This window comes from Aquila chrysaetos, chromosome 2 (genome assembly GCF_900496995.4).
Source record: "Aquila chrysaetos chrysaetos chromosome 2, bAquChr1.4, whole genome shotgun sequence".
In the NCBI taxonomy this organism is placed as follows: domain Eukaryota; kingdom Metazoa; phylum Chordata; class Aves; order Accipitriformes; family Accipitridae; genus Aquila; species Aquila chrysaetos.
Window position 1 is genome coordinate 69,639,938 of NC_044005.1, and position 18,899 is coordinate 69,658,836.

The window sequence follows — 18,899 nt, forward strand, 5'->3', positions numbered from 1 at the left end:
AGGACTTTAAAGTTTCGCCGCCCATTTTGCCACCCGCTTTAGTACGGGTGGCAAACACCGTTGTCAAACGCTGTCACAAGAGGCAACTGTTAATTCCGATGTTTCTTTCGGATCTCTGCTTCTGTATGCCATCTGCCACCGAACTGAACCACCGTATATATAATCATCGTACCAGTGTTAATTATTTGCTAAATTTACAGCTCTGTTAGCTGTAAGGACGTACAGATCTCTCTTTACTATTTTCTCTTAACATAGGCTAGTGATGTTGCACTCTGTTGATCTGTAACATTTCATCTGTGACCTGTGCATGTTACCCAGGAAGTGACATTCAGTTATCGTGTAATGTAGCTGGAAGCAAGTATTTCCCCTTCTTCTGTAGAAAGTTACATAGTAAAATGATGTTACTCAAGTTGTTTGTGGCTGGAATGGGATGGATAAAGTACAGAATTTCATATGTACCTTTCGTCTGTCTGGATTTCCTGTGAAAGTAGGATGGGTGTGATCTAGGATAGCTTATGTGCTTTACTAAAGGGCTCAGTAGTATGTATATACCACAATGTTGTTTAACTCTCAGAATCGCACAAAAATATTGTCGCTGTTAGATTTTTTTTTTTTCTTCCTCCCCTGCTAACGTCTCTACAGGAATGAAGTTGCTTCATGCAGATCCGTGATGAATTTGATGAGGCCAGCTTGGACCTAGCAGACACCCAAGACTGCTGAAAACAGTCTTTGTGCTTTTATTCATAGATTAACATCTTTCTCTTTCAGTAATAATTACCCTCCTTTTCTTAAAAAGTTTATGGGGAAGTGAATTTAGTTTTGTGTAGTAGCTCACAGTGTCTCACCTTTTTAAAGTGGTTTGCTAGCTACTGGTTTGTTCATAATTATTATGGCGGGCTCGCGTGGCCTGGGAGAGTTCACAGAACATAAAACCTGCAATATTTTCTTAGAACACCAGGGCACTTTCTGCTTTATTCAGGTAGTGTTGTGGTAACTTTGGCTTTCACCATAACAGACACTGGAAATTCTCAGAACATAGTATCTTCCAAAAGATTCCCTTTTCCCCTTTCTCTGAATGTGGCAATCATGAAGATTTTTGACTCTGTAAGTCTAATAGTTCCTCTTCCCTTTATGCATTTAACTGTTCTGAAGTGAGAAAATTTTACAGTGTTTGGGAACTGAAAGTATTTTTGCATTTGATAATATGCTGATGTTTTTGCAACACTTACGAATGGACAGGGATCAAATCATCTGCTTTGGGAGCAATGGCTCTTCTCGCCCAAAGAAGAAAATAAAGTTGATAGGAATTTATCCATCATAAAAAGATGTCCTGTGATGGCTCCTAGAAGTGAGTAGCACATCTAATATGTTACACATAGCACTTTGAATTAATAAAATGCTATACAAATCTTTAATTCTCATGACACCCTGGGGAAGGCTGTTAGCAAGGATTATATCTCTGTTTTACATGTAGGAAATGTGGAGCTGCATAGTGCATAATTGGTGTAACTAGAATTTATCATTCTAAGATTTAGTGTTCAGAGCTTGTCTGTGTCCTACGTACCTGCCTAGCACCCCCAGAGACAGGACTACATGCAGAAAAATGTATGTAGAGATGATGCCTAAGCAGTAATTTGTGCTTTATTTAATGTAGTTGTTGCATTATCCACAAAGTAGTATCTCTGTTGGAGATGACAAAACTTATGTGATGTAAGCAGGGCGAGCTCTCCTAAAGTCATGTCTCTGTGAGAAAATCTGATGATGATGACGGCTGGTGTAGCATTTTGAGTTACGCTCAGTGTACCTGTCCTACCAGAAATTCTTACATGCAGTGGGGATACCATAGTGCTGAACATGGTCTAAATGTCATTGCACAGAGGAAGAAATAAGATCTACTTTACGATAACACAGATGAATTAGAGACCATACTTAGATGTTGCTTTTCTCAACTGTGGGTATTGACCTCTTACTCAGGATACAGTTTCAGCGCAAACAGTCAACTTTGGAGTCATAACAAAACATACATTGTTACTGAGGATTTTCTGTGCTCTAGCTTCAGGCTCAGAAGTTTTCAAGAATTTTCAAATGGCTGTAAGGACTCAAAATGGTCAGATCTTAATATGCTTGGCAAACTTCACGTGTTTCAAAATGGAGTGTCAACAGATCTACACTGGGAACTCAAATGAATGCCTGTATAATCATAGCTTTGCTGTTGTATTATCAAGGCTGTCTTGTCAGCAGATAGCAGTCCCACTCTGCCACTGGTTTATTAATAGATATTGAAGTTCTGGAATACTTGCAGGCCCTGAGTCCTTGCTAATAAATGTGAGATCTATAAGTGTGCTTTCATTTAGGTTTGGCTGAACTCTACTGGATAATACCAAGAATATACCATATTTTGTTTTAGCTACCACGCACATGACTAACTGTACTGTAGTGTTACTTCGTACCAACATGTCAAACATGTCTCCAACTTCAAACTGCCTTTTCATTATTTAAAGTGCTTAGATTGAAGTAAAATACAGAGATAATTATTATGAATGAGTTGGAGTCAAATCAAAATTGATGTGACACAGTGGGAGCATCTGCAAAACTAGATGGGGAAAAACAACGTAAAACTTGGGTTCAACAGAAATGTTCCCTACTTTACCATGCAAATTTTTGGCTGTGAGAATGTCCCCTCTTAAGTTTTCAGGTAGTAGATGGACAAATCATTAGAAACTGAATAAATAAAACTACAGAATTTATCTGAAAACTTAATGTCACTGAAATCAAGTCAACGATAGCCTAATAGCCCTATTCTAAAATCTCATATTTAAATCTAGCCTAAATACTGCTGTCTCTTCTTCCCAGAGGTGCTTTCACATCTAAGCAATCAACAGACCTTGGTTTTGAATTGTTCTGGCAATCTGCTCCCTGCCACTCTTTCCTGAAAATCCCACAGCCCTTCCTCCATCATGTAACTTGATAACAGTCCCATACATGACCAAAACGCAGACCTCTTCATCACATGATGTGTGTATGCCTTGGATCGCACAGCCAAAGGATGCGTGTCTGGTCATGTATGCTGTGGCCCTGCCCAGTCACTGTCTGATGTAGCCAGGCTGAAAACTATTGCCATATTTGCATGGTTGCAAGTTACTTTCAAACAGTCTGAAAGTGTAAATTATTTGGAAACTGTTGTTTAACGCTCTGCTGGTATACTGTAGTATCCACTGAAGTTTACTTTCAACAATCTATTTAGGCAACAGCAGTTAATTCTAAGGGGATTTAGGGTCATGTTTTCTTTAAGATGAACAGGTAAGCTTTCTAAATATTTATTTTTAAAAACCTACTTAAGGTGCCAGCAGCTAAGGAGATGCAATTTATGGCACGTTCACCTACCTTAGACATTTTTGAAAGAGTTGAATAATGTCATTTACTGTCTGAGAAGTGTGCTGAGAACTGCATGTGTTCCTTGCAGTTATGGAGCAGAGTAGCTCAGAGACAAGAGAATGAGGAATACAGCAAGACAACTGAGTTTTGCTCCCCTTTATAGTAGTTACCTTTTTAAAAGTTAATGAGATGCAGTGACTGATTATGTCCATTACACTACAAGGTAAAGCAGATTTGCATGAGCTCCCGCTGAACATGGAGTTGTTACTACCTCCATTGTTTTTATCTCCTGGGGGATTCAGTCCAATTGTAGAACATCAATCTGCAAAATTGGAAGAAGTTTAGATGACAGCTGCAGGTGTGATCTGAGACGTGAACAATATTCTTGGATATCTGACATGAGTACAAAAGGTTTGGTTCTCAAGAGCCAAGGCTGGTAGTTAGGAATCTGTTTGAAGTCAGTCAAATCTACAGTTTCTCAGCCTTTTTCAGAAAGTAAGCCTTCAAGGTGTAAAGCTGGGCATCCAGAAGCAAAGGCAAAAAATTAGTACATGGTGAAAACGTACACCAGAATTTTCTGTGATTTTAATCTAAATACATTTCTGATATAATTCAAATCACTATTTAAATTTTGTTTAGTTATACCAGTGGAAGATTCTCTTCATTCATCTACGTAAGAAAATAGCTGAAGTGTCAGCTGGGGTGTGAGTTTATAGTGGAAGTTACACAACACCAATTTAATGTGGATGAAATTTAGGGTGCAGCAAATGTTAGGAGGTGGCTAATAAGCTAGTTAAACTGTTAATGTAAGACTTTACACTTATTTCTACACATGCAGATTTATTTAATTAATCAATCTGCATCCTGTAAAATAAACTTCTATTTTACTCTCCTAAAGAATGCGTGGGAAAGAAACCTCACAGGTTGTTCTATTTGAGCAATGAAAGCAAGATGCGCATTTGAGAAAGTAATAAAGTTCCATGTCTAATGCAGCAGCTAAGGTCACAACTGACAGTGTAACTGCTATCAGGAATTGGGGGCAGGGGGGAAGGCCTTTCCCAAAGCAAAAACTGAAAACAACAGAAAAAGCTTCATGTGTCCCTTATTTATCCCACCCAGTGGATTCTAGCAGTATTTTACTGACTGCAGAATGATTATTTGTTTTTCAAAGACCAGTAATTTTAGACTGTGCCAGTCCAGCAAGCCCAACTCATGTTGGAGCACTTTACCCCAAGTGCCTCATTTCACAGCATTTTGTGTATAAAACTAGAATCTCCTGTCTGGGGTGCTGGAACAGGACAAACTGATTCATACTAGAACATCAGACAAGTGTTTTGTTAATGTGTTTAAATTACTGGTAATTCAAATGAGTTTAGTTCTTGAGACAGATGCATAAAAGACTATGAGTACGTAAAAAGCTGGAATTAAAGTATAACCTGATAAACTGTTATCTTTGCTTGAGATGCACGCATTTCTTAGAATGACTGAGCTATCAAAATGCAAAGAGGGTTGGTTGTGTGTTCAGAGCAAAGGAAGAATTTCTGAAAACACCCATAATTTTAGGAACCTATGTGATGGTACTTTGATGCTCCATAAACATGTTCTGAAGAAGTTGAAAAGAGAATGATATCTTAAAACAGAACTAAATTCAGATAGCTGTGTCACTAAATAATAACTGTACAGTGTTGTTCAGCTCTAACAGATGATGCCCTATATATGAACCAACTATAGTAGTTTGTGGCAAGCAGAAGTTATATGTATTTATTAAGAATATAAGTTGATTTTTAATAACTGATATTTTCATTAAGAAATATCTTTTTCTTACAACGTTTTGCATAACTTTAAAGTTGAAACTTGGAAACTAAATCTGAACTAAGTTACTTAGTTCACTTAAAATTAGTGGGAATGCTTATGGGGGGTTTTGGGGGGAGGATAGGAAGGGGGGAGCGATTTGGGGGTTTGGGTTTTTTTCATTGCTGTGTGAATCCCAGAAAGTGAAAGCAACATTTAGAATTGGGTTGAGCACTTGTACAAATAAACTTAACCAGTCAAAGAACATAGCTGTAAGAATTGGCAGATCTGAACTCCTTCCTAAAAGTACTGCCAGGGTATTGGCCACAGTTATTTGTGGCACGGGGCCGATTTGCTTCAACCTGCTTAATAAAGCATAGCACACACAGAGGAACCAAAGTTGGAATTTGAGGCTGGTTGAATGAATGATAGAAAATGTAGGCATATATTTTTAGGGGCTGTAAACTGTTGTTCATGGCTGCTTTTGGCACTTTTTTTTTTTTTTTAATCTATATGCTTTCTATGTGTCGTATGGGCAGATGTGTGAAAGTCTCTGAAAGTATTAGTATGCTTTGTTGGTACTGCTGGAACTGTGGTAGATAGAAAGTAGAAGCAACTGAATTTTAAAATGTGTTTCTGTTTTTACAAAGCATTGTAGAACATCTTTTTTTTCTTCCCCCTCCATCTTGCATTGTGTCTGAAGGTTGAGAGATCCAAAAGTTCAGTTTGCATAAACCTTTCATTTGCAAATATACCAGTAACCAAAGGGACATAGATATTAAAGATAATTTAGAGACTGCTGTCTGTTTGGAAGCACGGATTTTGTTGGTGTTGTGTTGGGTTTTTTAACTGCTTGTCTTCCCAAAATCATAAACAAAAATGTCGTGTAGCTACTGCAAATTATGAAGACAATTCTCCAAAGAATACTACATCTGCTAACCAGGGAGCTATTATATTTTATTGCTCTCTTACATATCCAGCAAGGTTTTTTTGGAAAGAAAAGCATTAGGTGTCCAGCATGCAGAGCTAACTAACATGGAAACTTCATGGATAGAGATGAAAACTTTGTTTCTTTATATTTTTGAGTGAATAGAAAACCTGTGCAGTTAACACAAAGTTGAAATTAATTCTTCCAAAGTTTTGACAGTTGACAGGGGAATAGGGTGCATCTGAATAAACAGAGATGCATTTTTCTTGTTTTACTTGGGCAGGGGGGGTTATTGGTCACATCCCTTAGGGTGAAATATATCCTTGAGAGCTTAACGTATCTGCAATCTCTATTTCCTGCATGATTTCTAGTCTACATACTTACCAGTCAGTATAGTCTACATACTTACAAGTCAGTATCATGTATCTTTGTTTATGTACAGCATTTGATTCTATTTGTACGCAGAGGTAATGTTTGTTCCAGGGAGCTTGCGTGGTTCATATTCTTTAAATAAGACTCCAAATACATTATCTGGAAAACATGCAAACGGCACACTCTTTCACCATGTCGCTTTGTCGCACAGTAAAACATAGCTTTTTACTGGTATGAATTTCATAGGGAGAGGAATAAATTTGTATATACTTTTCAATCTTTAAAGCTCTTTAAGCATTTCTACCAGTTTAAACCGTGTCTGTGTCGTGTACTAACCGAGTGGTTCTTAACAAACTTAATTCTATTATGTGGAAAAGTAGAAGCACTGGTGTTCTATTTCTAAATGTGTCATGCCCTATATTTTCCTTTTTTCTCCTAGAAGATATTTAGAGAGATAAAGTCTTTTACCAAAAGAATGTGTTTATTTTTAGATCATTTTCCAAACATACACAGTGCTACAGATCAACTTCTGTTTATTGATTTGTTGTGTCAATAATTCCATTAACTGTGCTTCATATAATTCAGAATATGCACTACTGCCCAAACATATGGTGTGGCACCAACAGCAGGGGACAAGAAGGAATGAGCGTGAAGAAACTAAAGTTCAGGCAGCGCCTCCCTCCTGTGCTATTAAGTTACTTAGTTCCAGCACACGGTGTTGAAGGAAACTACGTAGTGTTTAAACTGTTCTGACAAATTCTAATACCTACTCCTTTAAAGTATAAGTTCAGTGAAATCTTAAAGGAAGAAAATGAAATGCAAGTGGAATCCACCACAAGCTCCATTCTGTCGATTGTAAAGGATGTTTTTACGATGAGTAAGATATTTTTTCCAGATTAAGTAGGAAAGACATACTGGGCTTTCACATATGGTAAACTTCAAATTTGTATCAGATCTGTCATTGCTTCTGACGGTTGCTCCTTTCGTATGCTGTCCAAGAGGCTGAGCTGCTTTAATGGAGGATCAGCTCTTCTCTGTTTTCCCTGTATCCTAGGTAAATATTCAGTGCATTCGTGTCCTCTTCTCAAGTTCAACCCTCTGCCTAAGCAGGCACCAAGTCACTGATAAATTGTTATGAAACCTTGACTGCATAGTCATTTATCAAACTCTTTTCGCCAACCATAAAATCTATATATCAGATGGTCTCTCACAGCCTTCTCTTATGTAATTAAGATTTAGATTACCTGGTAAGCTCTTGCTGTTGGTGCTTGACATTGATGGGTTTTGTTTTTTTTATTATTATTATTATTATTATTCCCCCCACCCCAGTCATCATAGGGACTTCATAAAGTGCATCTGATTCATGGAATTTATTCCACTTTTCATCTAGAGCCCAAGTATTGTGACATTCATGGCACAATGTAAAGCATCACATTGGGTGGTACACTTGTTTATCTTAGTTTCTTCATTGAATAGAAATGTTATATAAAATATGGCAAAATTGAAAAATAGTAGTTTCTCTAGTATGTGAACTGGAAACACATGTACCAATTCTTGGTATTAAACTTGCAGATAGTCATGGATTTATCTTGAGGGGAACAGTATGCAGTTGTATTGGCTTATGGGCTGAATTTGACCATGTGGGATCAAATGCAAGAGATACTTGGGCGTTCTTTTTTCTGTTATACATGTAATTTTATTTTTATATACAAGTGAAAAATAAATATATTTAATATATAAAATATGTAGTATATATTATATAGTCATAATATTAAAACTATATCTGCAATACATATATTTGTACATATGGACATACACAAGTGTTTTCAGCGAGGAAAGATATGACTAGCCAAAAAAAGTAAGCCTGATCTGTCACAAACTGTTGTAAATTATTCGGGCTAAGTAAAAAAAAAAAAAAAAAAAAAAAAAGTTCAAATTGCTTCATTAAATTTTATCAGATGTATCTGAGACCAATCTTTTAACTGACATATATGCACTGTTTTCAAATAGCAATTTTTTTTTTCCATGTTACTGAATTGAATGTGACAGAGCCGTAGTCAAAAACCGTGAAAGAGTGTGAGAAAAGGTACACTGAGAAAAGGAGCCTTCTAAAAGGAGTCTCACTCAGCCTTGTGCCATAAGGCCAGCTGTATCCAGCTAGGAGAAATCATTACATGCACACCTCCTTTTCCTAAAGTGAAGAGTTCTTCCCAGTTACTTCACCAGTCTGGGTTCCTTCATACCGTAGGGGAGCAGCAGACCTTGCATTGCTGCTGCCAGTGCAGTTCGTCCTGCCCGAGTTGCGCTGTGGCATCCTTCTCTCTGTAACCGTCTGTCATCAGTACTTCTCGGGAGCGAGCAGGCTGCTGTCTGAGTTACGTGTGCTTGCACAGTGGATGATTTCCATGCGCTCAGTAAGTCAGCACTTCTGTGAAATGCAGGCTTAATGGCGCGCGCACAGACTGATGAGATTTTTCTTAAACTGTAGGTCTGGTTACGCGCTGTGCGAGGTGGGTAGAGGAGTTGTAATGGACAACTCTCTTGTGCCAGTAGAAGAAGGTGGGGGTCCTGCCAACCCCAAGAAATTGGGCGATTTTATTCAAAACGTGGTCTGAGAGAGAATAGGAAGCACCAAGGGAGACTATTTGGGACTTTTAGGTCTTCAGGTGATTCACTGTTTCCAGTTTGTTTAGATGTACTATTTTCATAGGCTGCTTGACTATCATTCATATGGGTTGGTGTTTCCAATCTCAGTTGTGGACTGCCAGAAGATAGTTGGTGTGTGTTATATCAAGAGAAGAGTCAAGGCCCTATACTGTAGTTGGGGGAGAAGGTGACAATCAACAGGTCCCTTTTCACATGGGGCAGAACGGGACACGTTCTGTGGATCTGCTGTGGATACCTTGTGGTAGACTCAGTCTATGAACCACTGTTGTGGAGGGTAAAGGTGAGAAACCAGGAACTCCTGGAAGGGTAAGTGTGTGCTGTAATGTAAAAGAGAAGAATACTTCTTTGTGTGTATTAAGGAAACCAGAAGAGGAAAATGCTGTTGATCACCGCTGCTGGGCAGCTGTCTCTCATATCCACATGTAACCTTTCAAAAATATTGAGCATACTTCCCCTTTTCTCATCTTCTTAATGCAAAATCTTGATTATTTCTTAATTATATTTCTCCCCTCTTCAAATCGGGCCCTTGATTCCAGACTTTCTCATATTCATCATGAAAGTTTAGCAGGTCTTGAGCTGTGCACCTGCAGCCTTTTCCACCCCATTCTCAGGGGAAATCAGCTTCACTATTTATTTATTTATGAGGAAATCATGTAGCGAGAACCTAACCCAAGTATGGTTTACATAAATGGTAGTCAGTTTGCTTTGACATGGAGCCTTGACAAGTACAGTCTGGTGCTTGTACAGTCCTGGCTACCAAGTTGCCTTCTCTGGATCAGCACTCTTAATTTATGTTCTGGATTATTACTGGGCGGGGGGATCTAAAAAAAAAAAAAAAGGAAGGTAAAATTATTAAATGTTGTTTCCTCAAAGGATGAGCATTCAGGCAGCAGGCAGTTTGCATTGTTTCAGCATTGGGAATGTGTGGTCATTCACTGATCTCCTACAAATCACACTTTTCTCTTAAGAAATCATCCTGTTAAGGAATGAATTCACTAGTGAACCTATAAGAATTGGTGTGCTGTTTATAATGTGGATGTAATATTATGTTTGAACATTTTGTGGGTCCTTTAATTATGATGCATCTCTGTATTTTAATTTTAAATATTCCTTCCCATCCCCTTTTCTGGGTTTTTGGGGTTTGGTTTTTTTTTTTTTTTAATAAAGTCATAAATAACTATGATTTTCTAGCGAAGAGCTTTGTAATTTTGGGAAGTGTGTTTTTCCATCCAAAATAATATTCTTTTGTGTGCATTACCCATTTAAGGAAGACAGAAAAATTAAATTCTGCCATAATAAACTGCTATGATAATCACATTTGTAAATGCTTCTTGTCCACCTTCTCCTTACTTCCCTTCCTTTCCCTTCTCTTCTCATTCACCTCCCAAAAAAGTGTTCATTTCATTAGAAGTGTCTGCTTTGTTCCTCAGGATACATATGATATTACTTGAAATCAAGGACTAGGAAGACAAGCACGGAATGCTGTTAAAACCAACAGTGAAGAAAGGCTGCTAGGGCCAAATACAGAATCTGAGACCCCCCTACCTAGCCCCTTGTTTGTTCCCCCGTCCCCATCCTTCTCATCTGCCCTGCCTTGCATTTTTTGGAGTTGGAGGAGCTCCTATCCCTTAGCTTCTTCTGTGCCTTTGTGTGCCTTCCATTTCTTCCTCCTCTTCTCTCCACCTTTCTCTTTGGTGTATGTGTAACAACTTGCTTGTCTGTGCTTTCTTGTAGCAGCTAGAGTCACTTTTAGTGACACGCTAGTTTCAACTTTACATTGCATATGCATGTTTTGTTGTTATTTCTGTATGTTGCCATTTTTCCCCTGAAGAACACAATTAAAAAGTGAAATTTCAATTTACCATAGTTTGTAACTCACCAGTAACTGAAAGTGACCTCATAGTAAAAGGACACTTCTCTCTATCTTGCTTTCATTTGCATGCTTTGTTTCAAAGAACTACTCCAAATAATGGTGGTGGTAGGGCTTCTTCACACCAAAAGTAAGAGGATTCTTGAATAATGTAGTCTGCTTCTGTAAAGTTACAGTGAAGAGTTATGACTCTTGTCTGGTCTTGTATATTTTTAGACAATGTTAATTCCAAATAAACTAGAAAGCAGACTTCAACAAAAACAGAGAAAGCATAGTTTATACAGACACTGTGCTTATTTAGAGGACTTTCAGGAGAATTTGCTACTCTCACACTATTGAGGCATCTGTGAGAAAATGAAAGGGTAACTTTGAGCACATTGAACCCCTCATCCTGACTTCATCGTAGTCCTGTGCAATTGTTTGCATATGCATTTAAATTTCAGAAGTTTGAATTCCTATTACTAGCAAGAATAAACAAATACAGCAGATAGATATCATTTCACTGGTCAAATCTATAAAAGTAAATTTGCCATCATTCCCCTAATTTTCTTCTGAGCAAATCTTGTTTGAAATAATTAAGATCATACTTTTCTGAAATACTGTTACTGCATGTTAAAATGTTTGTATGTGTGTTTTCCAGTTCTTCTGTGAGGAAGCTTAGCTAAGGACCAGTTATGCTTTGATGGCGTAATATTAAATTGCTGCCGCAAAACTTGATTCTGTGTGTCTTCAATTTTCTAAGTTAAATTTCTTTTCTGTTTGTGAAGTCCTGCGCAGCAAATGAAACCATTTCAAGTTTTAACTCAAGTGTTCATATTTTGTTCTAGGTTGTTGGAAGAGGAGCTTTTGGTGTGGTGTGCAAGGCAAAATGGCGAGCTAAAGATGTGGCCATTAAACAAATAGAAAGTGAATCTGAAAGAAAAGCCTTCATTGTAGAGGTACAGTAAGTTTGCTGGAAAATATGGGGTTTGATAGAGCTTGTTTTCTTAAAATCATGGGTGCATTTAGTGTACTAAAAGCTATGTCTGTATTACAAGGTAAATGCAGCCTGTGGTACCCAGTATAAGCCTGGACTCCTTGTCTTGCAGAACAGGACATCTGTCAGAGCACATTGCAGCTCCTTTAGTTCGCTTTCCATAAAAACTGGAAGCAAGGGGGAGAAAGGAGGGCACACAGTTGGGGAAACACCAGTGTCTAGATTCTGTCCGAGTGTTGAGTCGGGGTGCAGCTGAAATACCCACCAAAATCTTAGAGCTGATTAACACTTCCAGGGACTACAGCATAGGTTCTTCAAAGGATCAGGTCCATACTTGAAATGGTTTCTTAGTTTTTTTAGCAGCTCTAATAATTTTGGGTTTTTTTCTTAGATGTCAGTTTATTATTACTAACTCATTTAAGGGCAATCATTCTTTCCGTTCAATGTCTACTTCTTCAGAAAGATCTTGAGTAGTTCAGATAAACTGATAAACTTCCAAAGATACATAACATTTTCTAGAATCAAAAGTTAGCCATGTAATTTAAATGAGATATTTTGTGACATGCTGCTTAGTATTTAGTCAGTAAGAATCTAGGATGTTCAAGATATACAAAATATGCTAAAAATAAATCTCTTAATTTTGGAACTAAAAATTTAACACACTGAAGGGTTAAAGGAAGCATATTTGTAATAAGCCCCTCTGTGTAAATATTTACATGTTGTTCATTACCATGGAAAGTTTGTAATGTTATTAATCTGAGTCTAGTTTAATACTGAGTAGATCTGATCAGTCTCTTAGCATTTTTGTGTTCGAAAGAGATCTGAGAAGATAATGCCAGAAGTACTTCAGTAATTACTGGGATTCAGGAAACCCTACACAGTGCAAGCATCAGTTGTAATACTTCATTCTGGTTTTTTAGAACTTCTGAAGTGTACAGAAAACATAACATCAGCTCCCTAGACAATGAACAGCATAAGCTGCCTCAGAAGTCTGTATAAAGGGAAAAAACCTCCTTTTTCCTTCCCTTCTACTACCTCCTGATAAAGAAAAATTCAGTGCAAAATAGTCTGATCGCCAGTTAGTGCAAGCAGTGGTAGGTTCTTGGAACTATGTCACGTTAATATTAAACTGGCTGGCTTATTTTATAGGGTTGTGGGGTTTTGCCTTTTTTTTTTTTTTTTTTTTTTTTTTTTTTAAGAACAGTAATCTTCTATATTGTGAATAAAGCCAATATGATTCAGAGTGTTTATGTAGTCAGACAATTGGGATTCCAAAATTGTAGGCTCTAGGAAGAGCACCGAACCTATAGAGGTCGTAGTTGCACAGTACTTATGACTTGAGTGATTTTACTATACCGTGAAAAAAATACTTTCTTTAAATTTAATTTCCTCAAAATTTCTTTGAAAATACAGTTCCAGTTAGACACAAACCTAATGAAATAAATTAAAATGCAAACAGGGCCATCAGTCTTGTGATTCCTAAAATCACCGTCTAGGGTTATGCAGACAGAAAATTGTAATTGCTGTTGTGGTTTATGAATTATAGATGTGAAAATAAAGCATTAGCCTTTTTTTTCCTGTGGTTTGAAATGAAGTGTGATTTGTATTGCAGCTTCGACAACTGTCACGAGTAAACCATCCCAATATTGTCAAGTTGTATGGAGCCTGTCTAAACCCAGTAAGTTATAGCTTTTTCAGTATGACAAAAGGTGACTAGCTTAACATATGCAAGCATCAATGCACAAAATGAGTATTTTATATACAAAAATGTGTATTTTATATATATTGTGTGTTTTAGCCATAATAAGGAAATATACAGATATGTAGGTTGGTTGATATTTTCAGGTTTTTGTTTTTTCTTTCCCCTGCTATGAGAAATAAATTCTTTCAAGAAAACCTCAAAGCTATTTCTTAACACCAATTATACTTCAGTTTGTCAGAATGGCATCTGGTGTATTACATATGTAGTGTCATTCATATCTACAGTCCTATTAATTGCAAATCTGCAATATGAAAAGAAAATACATTAGCAACACAAGATTCATAGCTTGTAAATCAGTTCCTATTCTCATATATGCAATTTTCAGGATTTGCTTTCTTTCTGCCACAGCTGCAAACAGTCCCACAAATTCTCAAAGCAGAAAAGCAAGTACTGTGACAGGACAGATGTATCCTTAGCTAATTCTGGTATGGGCTATTTAATTGGTTAAAATAATGCTGCATCCCTTTTTTCTTAGTACTAGTGAAATTCTTTTGACATGGTGTCCTAGTTTCAGCTGGGATAGAGTTAACTGTCTTCCTAGTAGCTGGTACAGTGCTGTGTTTTGAGTTCAGTATGAGAAGAATTGAAGAATTGTGTTGATAACACTGATGTTTTCAGTTGTTGCTAAGTAATGTTTAGTATAAAGTCAAGGATTTTTCAGCTTCTCGTGCCCAGCCAGTGAGAAAGCTGGAGGGGCACAAGAAGTTGGCACAGGACAGAGCCAGGGCAGCTGACCCAAACTGGCCAAGGGGGTATTCCATATGATGGGGCGTCCCATCTAGTATAGGAACTGGGAAGTGGGGGCGGGGAATCACCGCTGGGGGACTAGCTGGGTGCCGATCAGCGGGTGGTGAGCAATTGCACTGCGCATCATTTGTACATTCCAATCCTTTTATTACTACTGTTGTCATTTTATTAGTGTTATCATTATCATTATTAGTTTCTTCTTTTCTGTTCTATTAAACCATTCTTATCTCAACCCATGAGTTTTACTTCTTTTCCCGATTTTCTCCCCCATCCCACTGGGTGGGGGGGAAGTGAGCAAGTGGCTGCATGGTGCTGTTGCTGGCTGTGGTTAAACCACGACACATGGTATTTAAAATTTTTTGTAAGCCACTAAAAAAAAAAAAAGGCAAATTAATTACAGTTTGAAGATAGCATTTGCTTTTCAAGACTGGGGGAAGGGAGGTCATTCTCTTGTTTCCTAACTTACAGTGGGAACTAAGTATAAAACTGATTTCTGTTTCTTAAATATGTACCATTCAGACTGACTCTTTACCTCATAGATAAATTTTCCATTAGCTTAGGTATGGAGACTTTGCAGTTCCTCTCAAAGAACTTTCCTTTCAGTTTACAAAAGCTGTTTTCCGCCCCTACGTTTAAAACATCCCTATTTTTTGTCCCCTCCCCCTCCCAAAGGTGTGTCTTGTTATGGAGTATGCTGAAGGAGGTTCTCTATACAATGGTGAGTATCATTTCAACATAGTGTCTTCCTGGAGCTGAAGTGCTAGTGTTAGGGCAAACATGATCTAAAATATAAAGTTGTTTCGTACCTGCGTCTCCATCCTTGGAGATACTCGGAAGCCACCTGGACACAGTCCTGGGCAACCAGCTGTAGGTGGCCGGCTTGACCTTGCTTGGTAGACCTCCAGAGGTCCTTTCCAACCCCAACCATTCTGTGGTTCTTTGAAATTCTTAACATAATTTTAAGGAGAAAGGAGTGTGATTTAAAAAACTGCTTTTCAGTCCACTGGTTTGTTTCTTGATATTAGTTTGTTACATTTTATAGAAGTCATTTCAGGTTTTCCAGTGGAACATCTGAAAGGATTGTTCCTTACCTTGTAAATTACCTGAGCATTTGTTTAACATATACTTTACCAGGGATAGCTGAGAACAAGCAACATCTTTCATATTGAATTTTAACATCAAAAATTATGAAAACCATACTAAAAAAACGGAAAATATTTTGACATTTCCATTATTTTAACAGTCAGCAGAAGGATATTTTCAGTTGCGGTAATGAGGCATTGATAATGACTTAGATTCCATAGAGCTTTCTGACTGGTATGTTGTTAACTCTGTTGTATCTGTTGTAATATGCAATAAAGTTCTTTTTAGTTTGTGCCTTTGTTTTCCAGTGCTGCATGGTGCTGAACCTCTGCCTCATTATACTGCTGCACATGCCATGAGTTGGTGTTTACAGTGTTCCCAAGGAGTGGCATATCTCCACAGTATGAAACCAAAGGCTCTAATTCACAGAGACCTGAAACCACCAAAGTAGGTTTTATGGCTCATATTTCATATTTTCTTAAAATTGGAATTTAAGATAATTTGTAATAATTTCATTACATTTGAAAGAAATACCTTTAATTCATACTAACTTTATTGGATGCACTGTATTCTAAATGAAAGCTCTGCATTTGAAACTTCAGTTACAGAATGATGGTGCATAGTACAGGAAATGAACTGTACTCAGTTACTTTCTGTTAAACTGGAAAAACATCCTGCTCCTGCCCTACGTCATGGAAGAGGGTTTTGATAGGGATGTGGCTTCTAATCAGAGGCATTTAAAATGCCCCAATTCTACAATGGGTTGTGCTATTCAGTAAGAGAACATTAAGTGGGAGTTGTTTGGTTGCTTGGTTTTAACATCATATTTATTCTGATACATCAGAGCTCTTTCCCCACATAGCCATCCTCCTCTATCCCTTCCTTCTGCCTGTTCCACTACCCCTGCCAGAATCTCCCATCACTTTCCACTGAAACAAAAATGGATAGTTTTCTGCCCAGTCAGTTTGTTATCTGACTCATTTCACAACTTCAGATCTGGCTCCACAGATTAGGTGGAAACAGATTAGGGGATCAGCAGGATCATCCCCTTTTGGTGGTAGCCTGCAGGTACTACCAGATAAAATTATAATGTGAAGCCACACTTTAAATCTTGAATTCTTTCTTGTATCCCCAGTCTTGATTTAGAGAGCTGTTAACATGTAACTTCGAGTGCTTTCATTTAAATAAATATCTACGTTGACTGACATTAATGGGAGTCTTGATCGTTCTTCTTTTGGTAAAATTTTTACAGCACTTGTTTTTCAACCTCTGGCATCTGAAAGACTAATTTTGTCAATATATGCTTAGTAGTTTGTTATGGCTAAAGATATTTATTTAAAATTAGCATGTAGAAATATTAATAAATTATAATATATATTTGATTATTTTAAAATATTTCTTATGTTCAGATTAGGCAAAAGTGACTTTACTTATTTCTCAAATTATAAAACTAAAGCACTAAGAAGCAAAGCCTTAGGTACTCAACTATATTAGAATGATAGTTGTTGGGGTAAAAAAAAATCAGTGGTTTATTACCAGAGTATTTCATCCTGCAATTTTAATTATTTTTTTTCTTTGACAGTTTGCTCTTGGTAGCTGGGGGGACAGTTCTAAAAATCTGTGATTTTGGTACAGCTTGTGATATTCAAACACACATGACCAACAATAAGGGAAGTGCTGCTTGGATGGCACCTGAAGTTTTTGAAGGTAACAATAATTTACAGTGTCAATATTATGTGTTCTTTCCAGGAATGCAAATGTGAATGAATTTGGTGTAGGAAGTAAGAGCATCATGTAATCTTACTTTATGTCAGTCAGTGTATTAAAGTTTGAGGTAACAGCTGAAAGAGTTTTGGCAGAAGTCTAACATTTATTTAAAAATCTGTATGATTGTATATTGCCACATAATTATGCGGAGTTTCCAAAACCAGCACAGAACTGACTCTGTTGTGTTAGTATTAGACCATTAATTACATGAAGATGTGGAACCTTTATTTGTGTCATTGCTGAGATTTACATAAGGAGTACCTTTAGACAGCTGCTGTTTCTTATTTTATAAGTAAAACACAGCCAGAGGGCTATTTCCCCAGGGTTATTCTGTTTCTGAGATTAAGTAATTTCAAACTCTCCTGACATTTAAATAATTCTTTCTTTGCAGTCTCTGAATATTTTTATTCATTATTCTAAATCACCTATGTGTCTCTGCACCTTTATCAGGAGTCTTGGAAATATTGAACTTGCGGTCAAAGAACTTCAATTAAGTAATGACATAACAAAAAGAGTAAGAATAATAAACAGGGAGGAAATAAGATGGTGAGGAACTGAGGAATCTGCTGATTTGTTCATATGGTAACTTAGTAGTTTTGCTAGAAACCTGTAATTAATAAAGAGCAATGGATATGACATGTTATTGGCTGGCATATTGCCACTAACATGGAAGAAGTGAGTTGAAGAAGAATATTTAGAGGAAGCAAGCATAGTCAGTTAAATCCTGAATGCAAGAGATCTTTGAAACTTAACGTTTGCGGTTTATATTATATACTATAAATATTATCTAAGAAAACGGATGCGTTTTATCATTTCAGGATGACTCCAAGTGAAAAGGAATGATTTCCAGAGAGAGGCATTCTTAACGATCCTACTGTCAAATTATTTCAGACTTAAGTTAGTGTGAATCAGCCAGCTTTAGAAAACTGTTTTTTCTCAGTAAAAAAAATGTGAAGTGAAAGAAAGCATATAGAGCTATTTATCAGCTCAAACTGTACTTCTTTTTAATGTGTTATATAGAAAAGAGACAAATTACATTGATGGCTTTCTTCCAGGTAGCAATTACAGTGAAAAATGTGACGTTTTCAGCTGGGGTATTATTCTCTGGGAGGTAATCACCCGTAGGAAACCTTTTGATGAGATTGGTGGTCCAGCTTTCCGCATAATGTGGGCAGTTCACAATGGTGAGTTGAAAATACTTTATCGTCTTTGAAGTTGTGGACTTGACCTATAAATTTGCTAAACACTTGTAACTGTGCAGTTTTAAATTACTAGTTTTTCTGTTTTATACTTCATTAAATATGCTTTTTTGTCATAAAGACTTAATAGTTAGACACTGCCACATTTGTGTAGTGTGGTTTTTGTGTTACTTGGCTGCTACAGTGCTTGCATTTCCTGCTACATGTAACTAGTGTATGAACAAACAAGGGAAGAGCCATGTTCTTTTTGTTATGACACTCCATTTTAAAAGTGATCTCAATCATGTGCTACAAAAAAACCCAGAACCCCTCTGTCTGGATGAATTTTATTAGCCAAGTTGTCTCTCTCTCTCTCTCTCTCT

The 18,899-nt window shown here is 37.2% G+C and overlaps 1 protein-coding gene across 10 annotated transcripts in view; it reads left to right on the forward strand.

The window, feature by feature from the left end:
- Positions 1–18,899, forward strand: part of MAP3K7 (mitogen-activated protein kinase kinase kinase 7) — a 47,608-nt gene that overhangs the window by 560 nt on the left and 28,149 nt on the right. For 8 of the 10 annotated variants that reach the window (XM_030000194.2, XM_030000202.2, XM_030000212.2 and 5 more), the window contains exons 2-7: positions 11,831–11,941; positions 13,592–13,657; positions 15,161–15,206; positions 15,880–16,018; positions 17,154–17,278; positions 18,394–18,522. In XM_030000194.2, coding sequence (XP_029856054.1) covers positions 11,831–11,941; positions 13,592–13,657; positions 15,161–15,206; positions 15,880–16,018; positions 17,154–17,278; positions 18,394–18,522 — 616 coding nt within the window. Of the gene's footprint in view, positions 1–11,828; positions 11,942–13,591; positions 13,658–15,160; positions 15,207–15,859; positions 16,019–17,153; positions 17,279–18,393; positions 18,523–18,899 lie in introns of those variants that run through there. The other 2 variants (XM_030000277.2, XM_030000266.2) reach the window with 2 other exon arrangements.